Here is a 20,656-nt window from a genome sequence, read left to right as displayed (position 1 = left end):
GGGGAGTATGTGCACGTAGACACACTTACATCCATACATTAACACTCATGCACAGGAATGGCATGGAGGAGCCCTGCATTACTGTGGTCATGTTTTTAATTCTCAACCCTGAACACCGACGAGAGTGAGTGGGGAGGGGCACCAGCATCTGCTAATACTTAACATAAGCATGGAAGCCACTAAAAGATGTGTAGGAGGGCAGCTCTTGGAGCTGCCGGTGGCCCTCTGTCCTCATGCACAGGTGATAAGAATGACAGGGGTCCGGTGCCTGGTCAGGCCACGGCAGGGCGTGCTAACTGGAAGTCCGCATCGGTCACAACAGGCAGGGAGACACAAAATGCTGTGACTGCAGCATCCAGAGAAACCCATCCATCTTCACCTCACACCCAAGCTGAGGGGGCTATCCAGAAAGGAAAGGATTGTAAAATAGCTCATTCTTTGCTCACAGAACCTCAGCACACAAAAAGAGAACCAAGTACTCAAACTAGAGAAAGTATCATGGACACAGTAAAGAAATACTCCCAGAAAAGGGGAAGGACGTGAGTTAATCTTTCAGAACTTCTTGGAAGAAGTAACTCTACCTAGCAATGCTGGGAAGAAACACTATACTTGCAGTCAACTTGAAATTAGTACAGGAGTCTCCCTTTATCCATGGTTTTAGTTACCCAGGGCCAATTGTAGTCCAAAAATATTAAGTGAAAAATTTAAATAACAATTTATAAGTGTTCAATTGCACGCCATTCTGAGTAGCAAGATGAAATCTCACGCTGCACTGCTCAGTCCCATCCAGGATGGGAATCATTCCTCGGTCTGGGAGATTCACTCTGTAAACCCTGCCTACCCTGAGTCACTTAGTAGCCATCTCAGTGTTCAGACGGACTGTGGTGGTGTCTCAGTGCCTGTGTTCAAGGAACACTTATTTTACTTAAGAATGGCCCCAAAGTGCAAGAAGAGTGATGGACTGGTATATTACCACAATTACCTATTTTATTATTATTGTTCTTAATCTCTTACTGTGTCTAATTTACAAATCAAACCTGATCCTAGGTATGTATGTATAGGAAAAAACATGGTATATGTATCCTTTGGTACCATTGAAGGTTTCAGACATCCACTGGGGGTCTTAGAACTCATCCTTAGGAATGGATAAGGAAGAACTGATGTACATAATAGAACTATAGACTAAGGCCCCTGATATAAGAAAGCCAAATCTCAAGGTCTTGGCTACATTGAGAGAAAGTTCTCACCAGCTCCTTAGGAAGGAAGAACTAGACAAAACCTACCACACATAATCTAAATTTGTTGCATATATTTAGGGTAAAAATAATACATAGTTAATACATCTAATTCTATCTTATGGATTTAGTTGTTCTCAATATATCCCTGTTGTCTTCATAAAGTTCTGACTTGCCTGACAGATACCTGAATGGAACCCCACACAGCCCCTAGCACAACAGAGAAGATGGGGCCTAGGGGCCAGGCATGGAAGCAGATTTATGGAAGCTGGCTCATATTTTATTTACGTCTCAGTGTGCTCCAAGTTAAAACAGCACATTATTCACAGAGATCTACATACCAATACAGCGAAGACTCAGCAACAATCCTATAATGCCTGGTGGGTCTGGTTGATATCATACCTGTTATGGCCCCACCACCATTAAGTAGAATAAACACACGCATTCTGTAATTCAGCTTAACATGTATAATACTTCTTTTTAAAAAATCATTTGGAGTGAACACTGAGTATCACTGAGTTCAAATGCTTCCTTTTACTGATGAAGAACCTGAGGCCCAAACGAGTAAATTAGCTTGCCTAAGGCCACCCAGCCAGTTAGTTTTAAGAGCTGAAGGTAGGGCCCAGTGGTCCTGGCTACCAGTCCACCTCTCCTTCCCTAGGTTTGTGAAGCTAAAGGAAATCAATAAATTATATTTTCATATGTAATTATGAACAATTTATTAGATACAAAGATATGTTATCTTTAATGCTTACAATCTTTACAATATTTAAATCAATTATCTTTTCTTATGATTTTTTGACAAGATGAACTAAGTCTAAAGAAAACAGAGAAAGAACAATGCCTAGTCTTTAGTGACTCTGGTTATTGGTTACTCTGGAATATGTGGCTGGCTGACATGCAGCCTGGTCAAAATCACCCTTACAACTAGCCAGAAAGGAGCCTTCAGATGCCAATGCCAAATTCATACATTCATATAGCACTCCTTGATATTCAAACTCCAGTTGGGGAAGCTATTTTATTGACATCACCAAAGGAGGTAAAACTGTCTCACAAACGTACGACCTGCACATATTCAACCGTGTAAGAACATTCAACAGAATGCATCAGCTTAGCGTCGAAAAGTTACCACATTCACCTAGTCTAGTCTGTTAGCTGACTAGACATATTCATGGCAGTTATTGTATTAATAAGATCTAGACATTCTTAATCACAATGTCTGCAATATTTCATTTTAGTGGTACCTGCTAGCAGATAAAAAAAATCTACATTTCACTTCATTTATCCTGTACATTTCTCTCACATCTTGTAGTACTTTCTGTTCAGATGGCTCTGGCTCAAGAATGTGCAATGCAGGTGCCTGCAGTAATTTAATAGCTCTGTCATCTGCATGGCAAATTCATGGGGGTAAGATGTGTATGCCACAGAAACAAAGTTACCTTTTTATCTAAGCACCCACTTAAACAAGTTTTCTGTTTAAACAGTATTTCAGAAGTAATCTGGCATTGCCCTTAATTGAAAATACAAATTTCCACAATTTCCACACCTTAAGAGATCCCAAGAACCGCCTCAAGCTGAGGTGTTAGCTGTGACTCTCATTGCATCCCTGCCTGGGGAGGGCAGGGCAAGCGAGCAGCTGGACAGGGGACTTCAAGAAAACTAGGAAGAGGACAACAGAGTACCAATGGCTCCTTGTTCCCTTCTCAGTTATTCCCCACCACGACCATCTTACTATCTGCACCTCAAGCCCCTCACTTTCCTTCCTTACCTCCTCCTCCATCTTTCCTTTGACTTAATGTATTTCTCTCCCCCGCCTACTCTTGTCTGTCCAACTTTACCTACCTAGAGTGAAACTATTATATTTATACACTATGAAGGTATCTTGAACAAAATGTCAAATTACGTCTGCTCTGCTGTTCTTATACATGAGGATATGGCTCTGATCACAATAGATGATTTATTCCGTCTTCTATGAACTAGTCTTCTGCTCAATGGTATGAAGTTGTAAAATAAGCAATCAGGGATAAAGACAGCATCTATGGTCTTAGAAAAGTATCCCCAGTCCCAACTCCTATACAAAGCTTTAAAGTGAAAATGTGAGATCTTCATTAGCTCTATGTCACCAACGGTTTATTAGTCTGTTCTCACATTGCTATAAAGAAGTACCTGGGACTGGGTAATTTTTTTTTTTTTTTAAAAAGGTTTTCTTAGCTCATGTTTCTGCAAGCTGTATAGGAAGCATAGCGGCTTCTGCTTCTAGGGAGGGCCTCAGGAAGCTTCCAAACATGGCAGAAGTGAAGGGGAAGCAGGTGTCTCACATAGTGCGAACAAGAGCATGAGAGAGATTGGGGGAGGTGTTACACACTTTGAAATGACCAGACTTGGGGGGAACTCACTTGCTATCACAAGGACATAGCAAAGGGGATGGTGCTAAGCCATTCATGAGAAAACCACCCCTGTTATCTAATCACCTCACACCAGGCCCCCACCTCCAACACTGGGGATTACATTTCAATATGAGATTTGGGTAGGGACACACATCCAACCTGTATCGCCAGCCCAGGACCCTAAAGCTCCAGTCTTTAGGAATTCATGTGGTGTAGCTCCACATGAAGGAAGAAATAACTGCCATTATGAATCTTGAAGATGCTACTGTCAGAAGTCTTGTTATACCCAAACCGACAATCCAATCTAGAACTGTACTATCCAATAAGGGAACTACTAGCCACACATGGCAATATAAAGTCATTAACATTAAATAAGATTTAGAATTCAGCTCCTCAGTTATACCAGCCCCAATTCAATGGCTCATTAGCCCCATGTGACTAGTGGCTACTGTATCAAGAGCAAAGGTGAACACTGCAGAAATTTCGATTGGGCAGAGTTGATCTAAAGACACATGAAGGCCCCATTACAAACCAGCAAGTAAGAAAATGCCTTTCTTGGCAATTTGACTATAGTAGTGAATTGTCTCTAGTTCTTGAGGTAAGTAGGCATACTTGCCCTAAAGCCAGCAATTTTCAACTGTGCTGCATGGAGTCCCTTAGTAACTGGTGGAGGTAGAAAGGACAGGGAAGGGGAAGAGGCAGACAGAGCAGGCTCAGGGCTCCATACACCCCTCTTCAACCAGCACCTCTGCCTCCATGGAGTTGTATGTATCACTTGACTCCAAGCTCCAAACATTATATATTCACTTTGGAGGTTTAATTGCTACAAATTATCATGAATGGGGAAAAAATTGGAGAGACGTGAGATCTACCACCACATCACTGGAGACAGCCCTAAAATCCATTAGATTGTTTCCAGTCTAAAATCATGTTTTCTAACCTCACATGGGCCTTCTGTGCAACTCTGCAATTTCCCCGTGCACCTCTTACTGACTCAGTGTATTACTCAAAGAACCATTACCTGCCTCTTTATGTAATCCCATATCCAATTCCATCATGGTTACTCTCTGCAAAAACTCTACTTCTTAATTACCAGGGACAAAGGAGGCGACCTGATATGACCTCCTTGAAGCCTTTTCTTCTCTGTCCAAAATTTCTCAGCTGTCATCCTTTATGCCTTTGTTTCTGTCTTCATGGCTATACCGCCACTTGTATATTTAATAGCATTCCCTCCTATTTGCCCCAGGAATTGCTCTATCTCCCATCCTCACTTGCTTTCATCTTCAATTGCTCCCTGGTTACTGGATCCTTCTCCTCAGAGCATAAGCATTCTTATGTGCTTAAAAAAAAAAAAAAAAAAGCAAACACAAAACAAACTAACTTCTCCTGCTACGGTTCTTTCACTTTTCATCACCACACTTCTCACCAGTAGTAGACACTCTCCACCTTTACCTTCCTTACCCCTTTGTAACCTGATTTCTGCCTTCACACATTTTGTTAAAAACTTACTTCAAAGCTACAAGTAACATCTTTTCTTTTTTCCTTTTTTAGACAGAGTCTCGCTCTGTTGCCAGGCTGGAGTGCAGTGGCACGATCTCGGCTCACTGCAACTTCTGCCTCCTGGGTTCAAGCCATTCTCCTGCCTCAGCCTCCCGAGTAGCTGAGACTACAGGCGAGCACCACCACGCCCAGCTAATTTTTGTACTTTTAGTAGAGACGGGGTTTCACTGTGTTGGCCAAAATGGTCTCGATCTCTTGACCTTATGATCCGCCTGCCTCGGCCTCCCAAAGTGCTGGGATTACAGGTGTGAGCCACCACGCCCGGCTACCAGTGACATCTTAGTCACAGTCTGCAGATCCATTCTCCTCAATATCGAAACATCTCAGCACCACAGCACAGATGGCTCGACCAGCCATCTCTTTCCAGAAACCTCTCTCCCTCAGCTTTGGTGATGCTGACACGCCTCCTCCTCGCTGACCAAGCCTTCTCCGGCTGTCTCCCGTCTCCCACCCCCACAACCTAGATAGATACTCCCTGCACAATGTGTCAGCTTCCCTCTTCCCATTTCATTCTGCAGGCACTCCCTCAATGATGTCAGTCACAATTCCAAACATCACTTATTTTCCATGGCTACTCTCCTTATTTTCAGCCCCAATCTGCTGGAGGTAGTTACAGGAATGGATGTCTGCTGGATGTAGTTATAGGAATGCTTCTCAACATGACCATACCCAGACTCATCAAAGCCCCATCAATAAAACTCATCAAAGCCCCTGTACAATCCTGTACACAGTGTGAAACAGCACCTTCTGACTCGATCATTCCTATTGTAACCCCCTAGGTCAGGCTTCCATTAACTCTCTCCTGCTAACTGCTGCCTGTTACAGGAGCCCAAATAACCTTCTGATATAACCATATAAATTATTTTCTTTTTCCTTGCAAAAAAAAAAAAAAAAGGAGAAATTATCAATCTCTTCACTCTGTCTACTGCCTTCAGAAAAATACCACAAGGGTTTTTACGAACCTTCCCAGAAGACGGCCTGCACATGTTACAACAATGCAAGAAAGCACGTACTGTTGGCAAAGTTCCCATGAGAAGCAAGATTCATCTAGAAGCTATGTTTGTTTGCTTGTCGATATTCTCACTCTGCCACAGTCTCAAGTGAAATTAGAGTTGTGACAAAATGTGACCTCTGACCTAGAGTTTCTGCTAAGATAAAAGCAATAAAATGTATGAAAATGTTTCCTCCTCTTCCTTTCCGCCTCCTTGCATCTCCTCATCTTTGTTCTGGTACCGGACTAATAATCCAAGATGCTCGGCATTAGAGAGAGGGCTAGAGCAAGAAAATAACTTCCAAGCATCTCATAGCTCTGCATTTTACAGAAAAAAGCAAGGCAGTAAAACCTTTGCACTGTTCTCTGTTATTGTTCTAAAATTTGTATCTTATTAAGACAATGAAAAAAATAACAAAAGTAAACTCTGGCCCAGAGGGAAAGCATCATTAATTTTGGCAGAACCAAGATGTCTCATGCCCAGTTTCCCTTCTCCAAACTACTTTATTCACCATTATCATACTAATTTTCCTTGAATACAATTCTATTATTCCTTACTTAAGACCATAAATGGTTTCATTTTTTTTTTTAACAGAATAAAGTCACAGAATGCCAGCTCTTGAGAGCCCAAATTGGTCAATTCATTTAATCCAATCCCTCTGAACTTCATGATAAAAATCTTAGTCCAGTAAGGTTAACTGACTTTCCCAAAGACGATTCCATTATTGAAAATGCTGGGGTTTATGCATCTTACACATGCTAATATGTCATATTTCTTATCTAAAATATGATTTCCATAGCTCCCGGTATCTTATCTTCATTAAACATACTGAATGGGCTAGAACATCCTAGAATATGGCACTTACAAACTTTATAAACCTCTAGAGAAACAATATGATTTCTAAGTTAGATCCAGATATCTGAGTTAAGGTGGACAAACTAGGAGTTACTGAAGCAATAAGAAAATATTTTCACTTATTAAAGGCAATGCTCAAAAATACTCAGAAAAAAGTGTTCTCCTTTGTAAATGTGTGGGAAGGAAGCAAAGAAAACAGGAAAGAGAAAGAACTGAATGTGTGGGAATAATTGGGAAAATTAACAGCAAGATTCAGTAAAAATGATTCTATTTTTTTCTCATAAAGAATACTTTAAATTTCATAATTACAGATTCCAGGGAACTAGATACTGAAATCCATCAGTGACATTTGTTTGACTTCCGCATTTCCAGAGGAAATCAGAAGCTTATTTTAGTTTTTGTTCTCACTCTTCTCTTTTTCACCCACCCAAATTGGGTTGAGATGTTTGACAAAGTAAGCCCTAATACAATGGAAATTAGGCTCCAGCAAAATGAGAAGCTGTGCAAAGCCCTTTAAGTACTGTGAATCAAATGTTCCCATTCTTCCAACAGACATTGAAAAGGCACAGAAATAAAATCAGATCCAATTCTCACTTTCTATTTGGAGCAGAGGTTTTAAATGCCATCAGCTTAGATTAATGTATTAGTCACCTTGCATAAGTATGTTTCATTTACAGGGAAGCCAAGTGAATATATTCACTCAAATGGTAATGTGCTAAAGGTAAATAAAGAAATCAAAACATGATTTTCATTGTCTATATTTTGTCAATGTCCAAACCACCACAAGTGTACAACTCAGAAGAAAGAGATTGCCATGAAAATCAAACGATCAACCTCCACTTTCATGTCTCAGAAATGATGCTTTTTAGCTTAACACTCACTCAGAAGGCTATTCACCATACATGTGCGAGGTGATTATAAAAATTCAGAACCAGAATATATGTCATGTGCCTGACTCAGATGTCAGCGGAAGCATTTTCTTTCCTCCATGAGAGATACATTAATCTATCATGGTCATCTTCCAACTGAGCTTCTGAATCCTCACGCACATGGCCAATGGATGGAAATGCCCACAGAAACATTATTATTATTGGGCAAAGCCCTTTTCTAAGTACTTTGCAGATATTAATTCCATCTGATGCTCCCATCGACCCTATTGATGGTTTAACTTATTTTAATCATTATTAATATTATTATTATTATGCAATGAGGAAACACAGGCACAGAAAAATTAAGTAACTTGCGCAAAGTCACGAAGCTAGCAAACAGCAGAGGTGAGATGTGAGCCCGGGCAGTATATCTCCGGAGTCTGCACTCTTCACCACGACTGTATCATCTCTTCAGTATGGGGAGGTATTGGTTAAAGGGTTCAAAGTTTCAGGTATTCAGGAGGAGTAAGTTCTGGAGCTCTAATAAACAGCATAAGGTTGATCATTAATAACGCTTTATTATGTACTTGAAATTTGCAAAGAAGGTAGATCTTAAATGTTCTCACCACACATACACACACATATACACAGAAGAGGTAACTATGTGAGGTGATGGATATGCTAATTAACTTGATTGTAGTACTCATTTCACAATGCATATGTATATCAAAACATCATAATGTCAATATACACAATCTTTGTTATAATTCAAAAAGGTTAGAAGAAAAAAAAGGTTGTCTAAGAGCCTTCCAGGGACCACTAAATGTAAAAATAAAATAAAACAAAAAAGAAATAAAAACGAATACAGAGAGAAGGTGGAATTTAACCTTCTACGGAAATGTTCAAACATACACAACAAGTCAAGGAGTACAATGAATCTTCATGGTTCCATCACCCAGCTTCAAATATTTTCAAATATTTGTCAATCTTTTTTCACCTATCTTCTCCCACCTATAGTTTTTTTTTTCCCCCTTTGGTGGAGTATTTTATAGCAAATTCAGAAGGTTGTCAATTACCTAAAACCAATGTAGAAGAATTCCATCTGAAGACATAATGGCGCAGTAGCGCTGAGCCAGCCTGGAGAGGACCTGCAGGGCCTGAGGTCTTTCTTCACCTCACTCAGGGTGCACGGATACTTCCCCCTTCCTGTGCCTCCTCCCTCCCCTGCCCACCACATGCTGTGTGGTTCAATCACAGCCTTGCTAACATTTCCCTGCATGGCTGTATGTGCATAACCCTGTCTCCCCACTCCCTGCAAGGGTTAGTGAGGACTTACCCTTCTCCAGGTCATGGCAGCCCCGGTGCTGAGCTTATGCTTACCACATAGAATAAAAGAATGTAGGATCAGGAAAGGGAAAGCAGATAATCTAATCTTCAGAAAACAAGCCAGCCAAGAAAACTGAAGCAGTTCAACTAGACATTATGTGTACTACAAATAAAAATGTTCCCCAAACCTTCAGTTTATCTTATAAGCAGAAATGGCCAACATCCTTAAAAATAAAACAAAACATGCTTGCAATCTAATCCTATCTCTGGGTGGAAATCATCATTGTCTGAGTGTTTCTGAAGAGAATGAACAAAGACATCATTAAGAGTAGTATCAAACAGGCAATGGCTTCTCTGAAGTCTGACCTCACAAGCCACCTTCGGCTGCTTTTTCCATGAATAAAAAATGACTCTCTCTTTGCTGATGAACATGAGATGGGTTAATGGCTGTTTCCATAAGAGTTATTAATAACATTTCTTGTCAACCCTGATCTTATTTAAAATGCATGTCAGACGTAGAAAATCAAATGTGTTATGTATGTAAATGTGTTTTATAGTATTCATCAGTGTACACCCTAAAGTTAACATTGCAAAAAGCTTTCATATTAACCCTCATTTTCATTGATTAGACTTCCAAAAGGCTAGCAATTTTCCACTTCAGATTATTATCGCCAGAACCCAAATCCTATTCAATAAGTAAAAGAACACGTACTTATTTTAAATATTAAAACAAGAAATAAAACTCTAGAATTTAATGAGAATATCTATACTTGATCTTAGCCAAAAGGCCGAGAATTGATTAATGAGAATATCTAACCTCGTCAAATCAAGACATCTAAGTTTGGAAATTTTGAAATTCTCTCAGGAATAGCCTCAAAAGTAGGGTTTTAGCCCAATTATTTAAAAACAATTAAGTATATGCAAGGAGATATAAAGGTTACTGGACACTTGTGAGACTACTAATCAGTCTTTATGATGTTTATCTCTGAATATAATTAGAGTTCAAAGAGTTTTCTACTCTTTGACTTAGGTAAATTATCTCTATGTATACCACAGTCAATAAAAATGGCATTTTAGAGGTCCTCGAAAACTGTGAGAGCCATAATTATGAGCTTCATCAACTATCAAAATCCAAGAATAAAGTAATATGTTCCCAACACAAAATACTCTCAAAGATACCTAAGTCAAAAATCTCTTTTTCCATGCCCTTACATAAAGAGAAAAAGTTTCTATTGGGAGAGAACTTCCCTTAAAATTCTACTATTGTAAAGGACAGTGTCCTTTAGTGTGTGAGATACTAAAATTATTAAGAGGCATAGCCCCCATCCCCTAAGAGCTTATAGTCTGTAGGGGAGAGAGGACATAAAAACAAATAACTATAACAGCTAGTAGGTAATAAAAGTGATACAAGTCAAGAGCCCTAGGGGTTTCCAGGAACAAAAAAATCACATTGAGGGATTTTTAGAGGAAGTAAAAATTGAAATGTACCTAAAAGTGATAGAATCTGCAGAGAGAGATGGCAGGTGGTGGGGGTAGGGATAGAAAGCTGGGGGAGGTGTATTCCAGAGATGAATGGTTTAAATCAAAACCAAAAGGCAGGAAAGCACAAAGCCCTCATAAAAAAACGTGAGCAACACATTTTTGTTACTCACATTTGGTTAGTTGGGAGTATATGTCAGGATGGTACGCAGGAAAGGTGGGAGGGCCAGGTCATGGAGGACCTGAAGTCTGACAGGTGAAGCAGGCATGGGGGCACCATGCAGCAATCGAAACAGGGTCAAAGAGAAAATTACCAAGGACCATGTACTTTGTGGATTAGAAAGCCAAGGTACGCCAGGAATAGCTCAGGTGAGCACTACCACAGTTTTAACAGAGATGAGGAGAGAGAAGAATGAGGATGGGGTAAGTGCCAGAGAAAAAGAATTTACCAGAAATGATGAGTGAACAGAAAATAAGGCAAAAAGCAGGCATGACATGGCCAAGTGCAGTGGCTCACACCTGCAATCCAGCACTTTGGGAGCCTGAGGTGGGCGGATCACAAGGTCAGGAGTTCAAGACCAGCCTGGCCAAGATGGTGAAACCCTGTCTCTACTAAAAATACAAAAATTAGCTGGGTGTGGTGGCATGCGCCTGTAATCCCAACTACTCGGAAGACTGAGGCAGAGAACTGCTTAAACCCGGGAGGCAGAGGCTGCAGTGAGACAAGATCGTGCCACTGCACTCCAGGCAACAGAGCAAGACTCTGTCTCCTCCCTCCCCCCCTCCCCATAAAAAGCAGGCATGACATAAAGCTGATTTTGAAATTCCCAGTCTGGGTTGCCAGGAGATCACAGATACCATTAAAAGATAGAGCAACTTCCAGAGAAGGTTTTGGTTTGTACTAAAAAGTGAAGAATTTGTTTTCTGAAAAAGTGTTCAGTTTGCGGTGAGTTGATACCCAGTTAGAGATACTTGATGGCTCATTTGAAATGCAGGTGAGTAGTTCTAGAGGGACATCAGAGCTAGAGATATAGATATGAGCATTGTGTCCAAACTGCTAAGGGCTGAAACTGTGGATCAGATGACAAGGTGAAGACTAGAGAGACCTGAACAGACACATTCTGAGAACAAATCTTGGGGAGCTCAAACATGTGGGCTCAGCACCCAGGAGACAAACAGCACCACGAGGAAGTGGCAGGCTACACCGGGAATGGCAGCTTCTCAGATTCAGGAAGTTTTCTGAATCCATCAACAGCACCGCTCCCTTACCAAAGATCTCCTAGAGTTCATTCCACCTTCCAAAAGGCGGTCTGGCTTACGATCCCTTCTGAGAAACGACCTGATATCCTCATCAGAAATTAACCCTCCACTTCATGCCACTTTGCAGGCTCTGAGAACATACATCCTTTGCCAGGATTATTTAGGCGAACTTCAGCCTCTCTGCCCACCTCCCCAGCTGTATCTCTGCTTCCCTATCATCTGAATACTTCTGTACGGCAGAAAAAAAAAAAAAGAAAAACTTCTAATTTTTATTTTTTACTTGTTTTTTCAAATTCTTTGCCCCATGATTTCTGTTCTTAGGTTATGCCATGGAGAACACACAGCAGTATGGCAGTATTTGAAAAGAGAGGAAGAAGAGAAATGGGAAAGGAAAGCTGCAAATACCACATTCTCCATGTACTTCTCTGATAGATATTTTCTGTTTCTTGGGCACCCAGTAAATGAAGTGCTATTCCGAATACATGATGACATAGGATTTTCCACATAAATTATTCTATCCTTGGGTGATATGATCTATTTTCATTAATGATTAATTTATGAAACCTACGTCATCCTATTTTCCCTCCGCACATGTTCCCAAAGGTTTTGACTTTAAGTCACATCTGCCTACCCACTGGGAAAATCAAGTCTATCCCTAATTACTGATTAATGTGATAACCAAGTACAGGTTGAGTATCCCTTATCCAAAATTCCTGGAACCAGAATTGTTTTGAATTTTGGGATTTTTCAGATCTTGGAATATTTTTATTATACCAGTTGAGCATCTCAAACCCCAAAATCCAAAATCCAAAATGTTCCAGTGACTATTTCCCTTGGGCACTGTGTCAACATTCAAAATAATTTTGGATTTTGAAGCATTTCGAAATTCAGATTTTCTGATTTGGGATGCACAACCTGTATACATTAGGCAATAGTATGTTTCCGACTCTAAATTCTACAGCACAGTCATTATTTTTATCAGTAAGTTTCTATCACCTAAACTATATTTGGGATCTTTTTTTCATCTCTGGATCTTTTTTCCATCTCTGGACATTATAAAAGAACTAAGGAGCCACACCTTGGGTCAGACCTATGATGTTAAGCTTATGCTTAAGTTCTAAGTTAGAAAATTACATTCCCTCCTTCAATGTAAATATTTTTTTGAAAAGCTATGGGTCACTAATTTAATTTGTAGTTTTATTCGAGGCTCAAAATGGGCCAACCTCATAATCTTCACGTGACAAACTGGTAAGGGAATGAAGGGCATGCTATCCTGGGGCTCTCCTGGGGGCACGATACACATGCAGGTGCTGTGTGAGTCCACAGGAACTGTGGCTACTCGCTGAAGATTACAAGGAGACAACCTGAACTCATACAGAGCACTTCCTAATGAGAGCCTCAGAGGTGGCTTCTGCGTAAAGCGGAACCCTCTCTAGCACTTAGAGTGTTCCCGCAGGGGCTGGTTGACAACCTGGGAAGTCTGAGGGGCCTCTCAAGTCAGCTCTGACTCTATGATTTGCTTTACTAAAAGAAAGAAAGTATATTCAAAGCATGCACATATCTACCCTGTATATGGCAGCTTTCAGAAGTAAACAGAGTAGAAAGAACACCAGCCCAGGACCCAGGGCAGGTCAACCTGATCTCAGTTTGCTCAGCTATAAAATGGGTGGTAAACTGGATGGCAAGACACCTTTAGGTTCTGAGGACCTATGCATATAATTCATTTCCCTGTGCCTGTCTCATCTGCCAGAACCTTGTGGAAAAGGTAAAAAGACACAGAAGGGCACCGGACTTAGAAAGCCTCTGCTCAGAGGGGTTGGGCTAATGGCCTGAAGCCTGAGCCCAGGGTGGATGGGGACTCCACATGGAACAGCTGAGACCCCAAATGGTCCTGCCATCTCATGTCCAGGGGGATGCATGGGGCTCCGATTCCCACATTCATCATCACTTGCCCCTCAGGACCCAGGGAAACAGCAAGGAAGAGTCCCAGGAGAGCCAGGCTAGCCTAGGAAACACTCATGAATTCACAATGAGCCACTTAAAAGTGTTCCAATATAGCATGCCACAGTCAGTGTGGACATTGTTTAGACTGTTAATATGCACAAGCACCTACAAATATGAATTATACATTTGCAAATACCATATGCACCACACAACGATGCTTCAGTCAACAACAGAACACATATATGACAGTGGTCCTGTAAGATTATAAATGAGCTGAAAAGTTCCTATTGCCTAGTGGTGTCTTAGCCATCGTACTCATGTTTGGGGTGTTGCTGGTATAAACCAGGCCTCCAGGATAGCCCTGGTTTATCATATAAAGGTGTATGATGATGCCCTAGACCTTCATATTCACTCACCACTCCTTCTCTGACTCACCCAGAGCACCTTCCACTCCTGCAAGCTTCATTCATGCTTAAGTGCCCTATACAGGAACACCACGATTTTTCATAGTTTTACTGTCCTTTTTCTATGTTTAGATGTTGTTACATACACCAATACTCGCTAATGTGTTATAATTGCCTACAGTATTTAGTACAGTAAATGCTCTACAGGTTTGTAGCCTAGGGGCCAAGGTTATACCATATCACCTAGGTGTAGAGTAGGCTATCTCATTTAGGTTTGCGGAAGTACATTCTATGATGTTTGCACCATGAAGACACTGCCTAACAACGTATTTCTCAGAACATATCCCCATCATTAAGCAATGTGTGACTACAGATCCTTACCATGCTCGTGTTTCAGATTTTGAAACATCTACTCTGCATGACATAATCCCTAATTACAGCAGTATTCCTTAAATGAATCCTATGTGAAAATAGTGTCTGCAAAAAGACCAGCTTTCCAAGAAGAAAAAAGGGACCAATTCTAATACCACATTGGCTATTTCCATGAGCTGAACCAGCAAAGCTTTGCTCCAGCAAAGCTTTCCACACATCATCTCTGCAAACACAAGAAAGAACAGACAATGAACAAGCTTGGAGAAGAAAGCTTTGTTGGAAAGATATATACCATATGAGAAGCTGATCTAAGGACTTTCAGCTCTCTCAAGAGCTTCATATTTTGTTTATTCCCTGCCATCAAAGCACCATCTCTTCACTAAAGAATAGAAACAAAATGTTTCTTGACATTACACCTAATAACAAGTATAGATATAATGATTTAGTAGTACTTAAGACAATTCAAATTCATGGGAGGTTTTTCTGTGATTTATTGGTGAAGTAAAAATTACACACATAGTAGGTAGCAGATAATTAAAAATCGATTCTAACATATGTCTCTTAAAATAGAAAACAATTCTGGATAGACATTCATATAAAAATGTCACTTTTAATATGAAGTCTTTAAACTGGGAGTTATTTTCTCTAGCACATACAGCTCTTATCCCCTGGGTGCTCAGGGGTCCCTCTCTAGTATCCTTTGAAGCAGAGGTGAGAAGAAAAGCCCTAAGCACACCTGCAATTATTCTGTCCACACCTGTCAGCTCTCGGTCAGCAAAAGCTGCTATTGTGTGGACATGGCTCATCTCGCCTTGAGGTGAATTTTTTTTAAGACATCAAAATCTAACTCCTTTGTTCAAAAGATATATATCATAGGATAAGTCTTTCCTTCATACTACTTTCTCTAAAAGAGGAACATGTCATCGGGAATTTTATTAATAAAAATCATGATAAATAGTTGCTCCTGTATTTTAAAATCCTCAGACTGCTAATATGCACATGCATTTCTAAAAACATGAATTACACATTTGCAACCAGTTCTTTATTACATTCATGTTTCAGATTTTGAGACCACTTACTGTGTAATGATGTAATCACTAATTACAGTGATATTCCTTAAATGTATCCTGTGTGAAAGCAGGCCTGAGCTACAGCACCTTCAGAAAACACCCTTAGAAACTGCTTACAAACACATCAAGACAAAGGGAAATGTAATGTATTACTTTTAGAAACAATGAGGTAGTAGACCAAAATTTAGAACTATGCAAATGTTCCACACATCATCTCTGTAAACTCAAGAAAGAACAGAGAATAAACAAGCTTGGACAAGAAACTGACAAAATAATCAATCAATCAATCTCTCTCTCTCTCTTTCATATTATTCCAGTTTGATTCAACTTCTACAACTCCTTCAAAACAACTCTCTACGTGGAAACCTCTAAGACTTTCCTGGGCCTCTGGCAAGGTCTTGAAAACAACATCTTAGATGTCATGGTTTCCCATCCAATAACATTGACTTTGAAGTGGAGACTGAGATGGAGTTTGGTCATCAAAGGCACAGTTGAATGGGAAACCTCCAGATCTTCCTCAGGGACAGCGGCTGTTGTAACGTGCTCTGCAGGTTATTAATTCAAACTTTAAAATGCAGTCTACAGTACCAGTCTCAGGAAACGGGCCTCTAACAGCATCATCTTGGCTAATGGGGACCTTCCTGGGCATGGCCTTAAAGAAGCTTGGCAGTGCTTTGCTACTTTTAACATTATTTATTTAACTTTCAGAAATCCAGTCAAGTGCTCTGACAGTGTGAAGGCATTACTGGTAATCACAGGTGACTAAATGATTCTTTCAGCTAATATTAAATATCTAGTATGTTTCATGACAGCACAATGTAGTAACACCTTTCTTGGATCTTTCTGTGATTTCTTATCTAGAATCTGCAAAGCAAAGGGCTGTTGGAATCTGTCTCTGGATGAGTCATTTTCTACATCGTAAGAGGAGGTTACAATCTTTTTTTCCCAGCACACTAATTCCCCATAACTGATGGTGTAAATGGGCTATTTTTCTTCAGTAGATGAATAACACAACAATGGGAAGCTAAGGGAGGTGATCCGAATTCTTAAACAATCATGCAAAGGAAATGACACACAGTTACACAGGTGCACTGGTTTTAATTCAGTGCAGATATCCCACCCTGCCCCATCCCACTTACGGGTGGCCGGCCGGCCCTGCTCTGGCTGTGCACTGTCCCCGGACTGGGTGCTGGAGACTGAGGAGACGCTGGAGCTCCGGACAAAGCCAAACGCCGCCAGCTTGGCTGCTGGGAGACGTGAGTATCCAGGAGGACGGAGACCAGATTTCAGGAGACTGGATTTTGCAGCATTTGAACTGGAAGCTTTCTTTAAATCTGCTAAAATGAACCCAAATAAAATAAAAAAATTATTCTCAGTTCATAATGAGTTAAAGAATTCCACAATTGTGAGTTCAAACCCAGCTCTATCATAAAACAGACTAAAATTAATCTTGCAAGGTTTGATTCAACACATCTAAAATGGACCTTGGAAGAGAAAGGCCCCTTATATTGTGGGTCAGGTGCCTCAGAGAACTCAGAGAGGAGGTGGTGCAGCCCGGGCCTGGACAAGTTTACCATCTACTTAGGCAGATGAATTGAGGAAGACAAATAACTCTATCTTAAGGCCATAAGAAAAGGTATCAAATGCTTAAGACAACGAGTGAAAGTGAATAGTTATCGTTGCAAGTTACCCCAGATTTGTGAAATTGAGACACACCTTAAATTGTGACATACAGTGGGCAAACAACCACTGTGGTGACTGTTCACTAGTAATTTTAAGCAGTTTGTAATAAGTCTTATGAAAAACATGTACAAAGAATCATCTAACCGTCTGTTGGCTGCAGGAATGAGGAGGAGACAGTGTAGACTATGGAACAAGCCAGGCTGGAATATCAGCTCTCCCAATGACAAGCTGTGTAATCTCAAGCCCTTGTCCTAACACTTAGAGCCAGTTTCCTTTCATGTAAAGATTGGGAATGATAACACTAACTTTGCAAATCTAGTATAAATATGACTGCTTATACCACAAGAACTTGATATGTGCTCAAACTGATGTTAGATTTCTTTTCTCCTTTTCCCACTATCTGTTATGTCAATCCAAACTTCAGAATTAGTTCCCAGATATGTGCAAAGTCAGCTTGTTTTAAAATAATAAGGCATCAAGTTATAAATCTAGCATCTCAGCATCCCCATACTCTAAGTCTGAGCCAGGCTCCCGCAATAGCAACTGTGATGATTATAACAACACTACGAGAAGGCTCTCAGCACCAGAGAGAATCAGAATATTGTCAATATACACATGCTCCTTAATAGGAAATCTAAAAGGCCCAAGCTTCCTCATGTGCTGTACTGCTGTATAACTGTCCTCACTGATTCCTTTAACAACTTTCACCAGCAGGGATATTTACCATGAGTGCCTATATACCCAATATTCAGTGGCATTCTTATGCTATTCAACTCTTCATTATCCAGTGAAATATTTACCAGGTTTCAGACTAAACGAGGATTTAGATTAAATGACCCATTTGAAAAAAAAATTCCATGTCTATAAATCCATGAAGAAACCACATATTAGAAAGCATCTATGTGTGGAAATACAGAGAACGGCAATAGATGATACACTGGGTCGAAATGGCACACAGAAAAGGACCTCTTCCTCTACCAGCAGCTCCCCCGAAAGTGAGGCTATGGAGAGCCGTGTGTCCAAATAAAGGCAGAAGCTGCACAGCTGTGGGTTCCTGATGCCTGAGTCAGGACTAGGATGGGGAGGAACCGAGTGAGCGCAAAGGAAAAAGAAGCAAGGAGCTGGGGCTGCAAATCTTCCCAACTCAAACCTGTCCTCGTGCTTGGGAAAAGCACAAAAACAAAAAACAAAACCTCAACTATGAAAAAGAAGAAACAACACACTAGCAAGTGGTAACGGCCCATTTGTATCAGCAATTTATGCCACGTTTAATGACTCCACATTGTTGTTCTCACATTATTTTGAATATTTTTAGTTCAGGTCCCCAGAACAGTGAAAATATCCCTATATATCAGATATCATGTTCACAGTGAATTTACGCCAAATTGATTTTGGATGATGTCTGTAGAACAGGAAAAGAGTTGCTAAACATCAGATGTAATTTCAACAATAAGCATACTCTAAATCCATTTACATTTTGATACTATTTTAAGTCATCTATAACCTTTCTAACCTAGTTAATCAATAATTATGCAAAATCAAATGAAGAGAATATGAACAAAATAATTTTTCTGAAAAACAACCTATATTTTGGAAGAAAAGGTAAACTCAGAATTTTTAAGAGTACCTAGGCATGCAGTAAACATTTAATACTTAAGAATGAAAGCTAAGTTTGTTAAATCATTACATAAGACAAGTCACTGAACATGTTCAAAAAGAAATTTATCTTATTCGACACTTACTTATATTCCATTATTGCTGATTTCATCAGTAGAAAAGCAGCAGTGGAACATGTAGAGAGGGGGAGGACAAGCAGCACAGGATCCCAAGTACACAGGAAGCCAGTCTCTAAATTGTTTTCCAGGTTTCCCTTTCTCATAGTCCAGATCTTTATTTTAATAAAGACACATATGGGCTGTGTGTTTGTGCCTGTGTGTGTGTGCATGCGCGTGCATGTGCTTGTGTGTGTGTGTGTGTGTGTGTTTAGATAACTTGCAAAGTATACTTTGCCCCCAACTCTCTGTGAATACAATTTTTGTAAATTTAATGGTACCTGTATCATACATTGAGTTACTATATAATGGTCTTTCCTTCCAGCAGATTAATCTCATGAATACTATACATGCCTTCAGGCTTTGCAGAAGCAAGTCTTATTCTTTTTATATCACTAGCTCCTAACACAATGGTTTCCACAATGTATTTGATAAATATTTATTTGAAGTTTACATTAGCCAAGCTTGTACCGTACAAATTTAGCCCACAGTATAAGTCAAATATCTCTACTAGTCTCTGCATGAGAGTTAGTCTGGAGTAGAGCTCAAAAGTCTGCTTTTTAACAATCACCTCAGTGATTCCGATTCAGGTGGTCCCTGGATCTTTGAAAACTTCAACAGAATATGCCAACTCACCCTGTGAAATAACTGCATTCAGCTGTTCTGACTGAATGTATCTTAATTTAACCTTAGTTTCTCATAAGAGGGACATATTTATAAAAACATATAGTCCTTACTATTTCTCAAACTAGTCCAGTGTTACGGACTGAATGTCTGTCCCCTGCCATCCCCAACATCACAGGTTTAAATCCTAACTTCCAATGTGATGGTATTTAGAGGTGAGGCCTTTAGGAGATAATTAGGTTATAAGAATGGAGCCCTTGTGGATGGGATTAGTGCCCAAGTGCCCATATGAAAGAAGCTGGAGAGCTAGCTCCTTCTGTTTCCACCATGTGAAGATATAATGAGAAGATGGTGGTCTGCAACCCTGATCTCAGACTTTCAGCCACAAGAACTGTGAGATATACATTCCTGTTTTTATACACTACCCTGTCTATGGTACTTTGTTATAGCAGTGGGAACGGACAAGGACATTTAGCATGTCAGAGGAATATATGTTTCCAAGTATTTAGTGTTCTTGGACTATTCAAGAATATAGACTTTGACAGAAATACAAATGTTATAAGTGCATAATAAGCCTTCAATACACAAATGATAGCTATAAATATTACAGGAAAGCTGGGGTGGCACATAAAAAAGACAACTTCCAGAATGGTGACATGAGGTTTTCCAGGGACACTCTTCCCAGTGAAACAAACATAATGGGTAAAATAACATTTAAAATACCAACCACCATTTACAGTTTCCAGAAATTGTTCTACGAACATGTAGCACATAAACAAACATTTGTATAAGAAACTCTACTAAATCCAGTAAGAACAGTGACA

At 40.1% G+C, this 20,656-nt stretch overlaps 1 protein-coding gene across 7 annotated transcripts in view; it reads right to left on the bottom strand.

Moving 5' to 3' along the window:
* The window catches only part of MTUS2 (microtubule associated scaffold protein 2), a 636,712-nt gene that overhangs the window by 342,094 nt on the left and 273,962 nt on the right, over window positions 1-20,656 (bottom strand). For 6 of the 7 annotated variants that reach the window (XM_037986864.2, XM_037986863.2, XM_073013118.1 and 3 more), the window contains one exon: window positions 16,893-17,090. In XM_037986864.2, coding sequence (XP_037842792.2) covers window positions 16,893-17,090 — 198 coding nt within the window. The remainder of the gene's footprint in view (window positions 1-16,892; window positions 17,091-20,656) is intronic. The other variant, XM_007960038.3, reaches the window with a different exon arrangement.

The sequence above is a fragment of the Chlorocebus sabaeus genome, chromosome 3 (genome assembly GCF_047675955.1).
Source record: "Chlorocebus sabaeus isolate Y175 chromosome 3, mChlSab1.0.hap1, whole genome shotgun sequence".
Taxonomy (NCBI): domain Eukaryota; kingdom Metazoa; phylum Chordata; class Mammalia; order Primates; family Cercopithecidae; genus Chlorocebus; species Chlorocebus sabaeus.
Note: the sequence above shows the minus strand (reverse complement) of the source record. Positions and strands in the feature narration are given on the sequence as shown.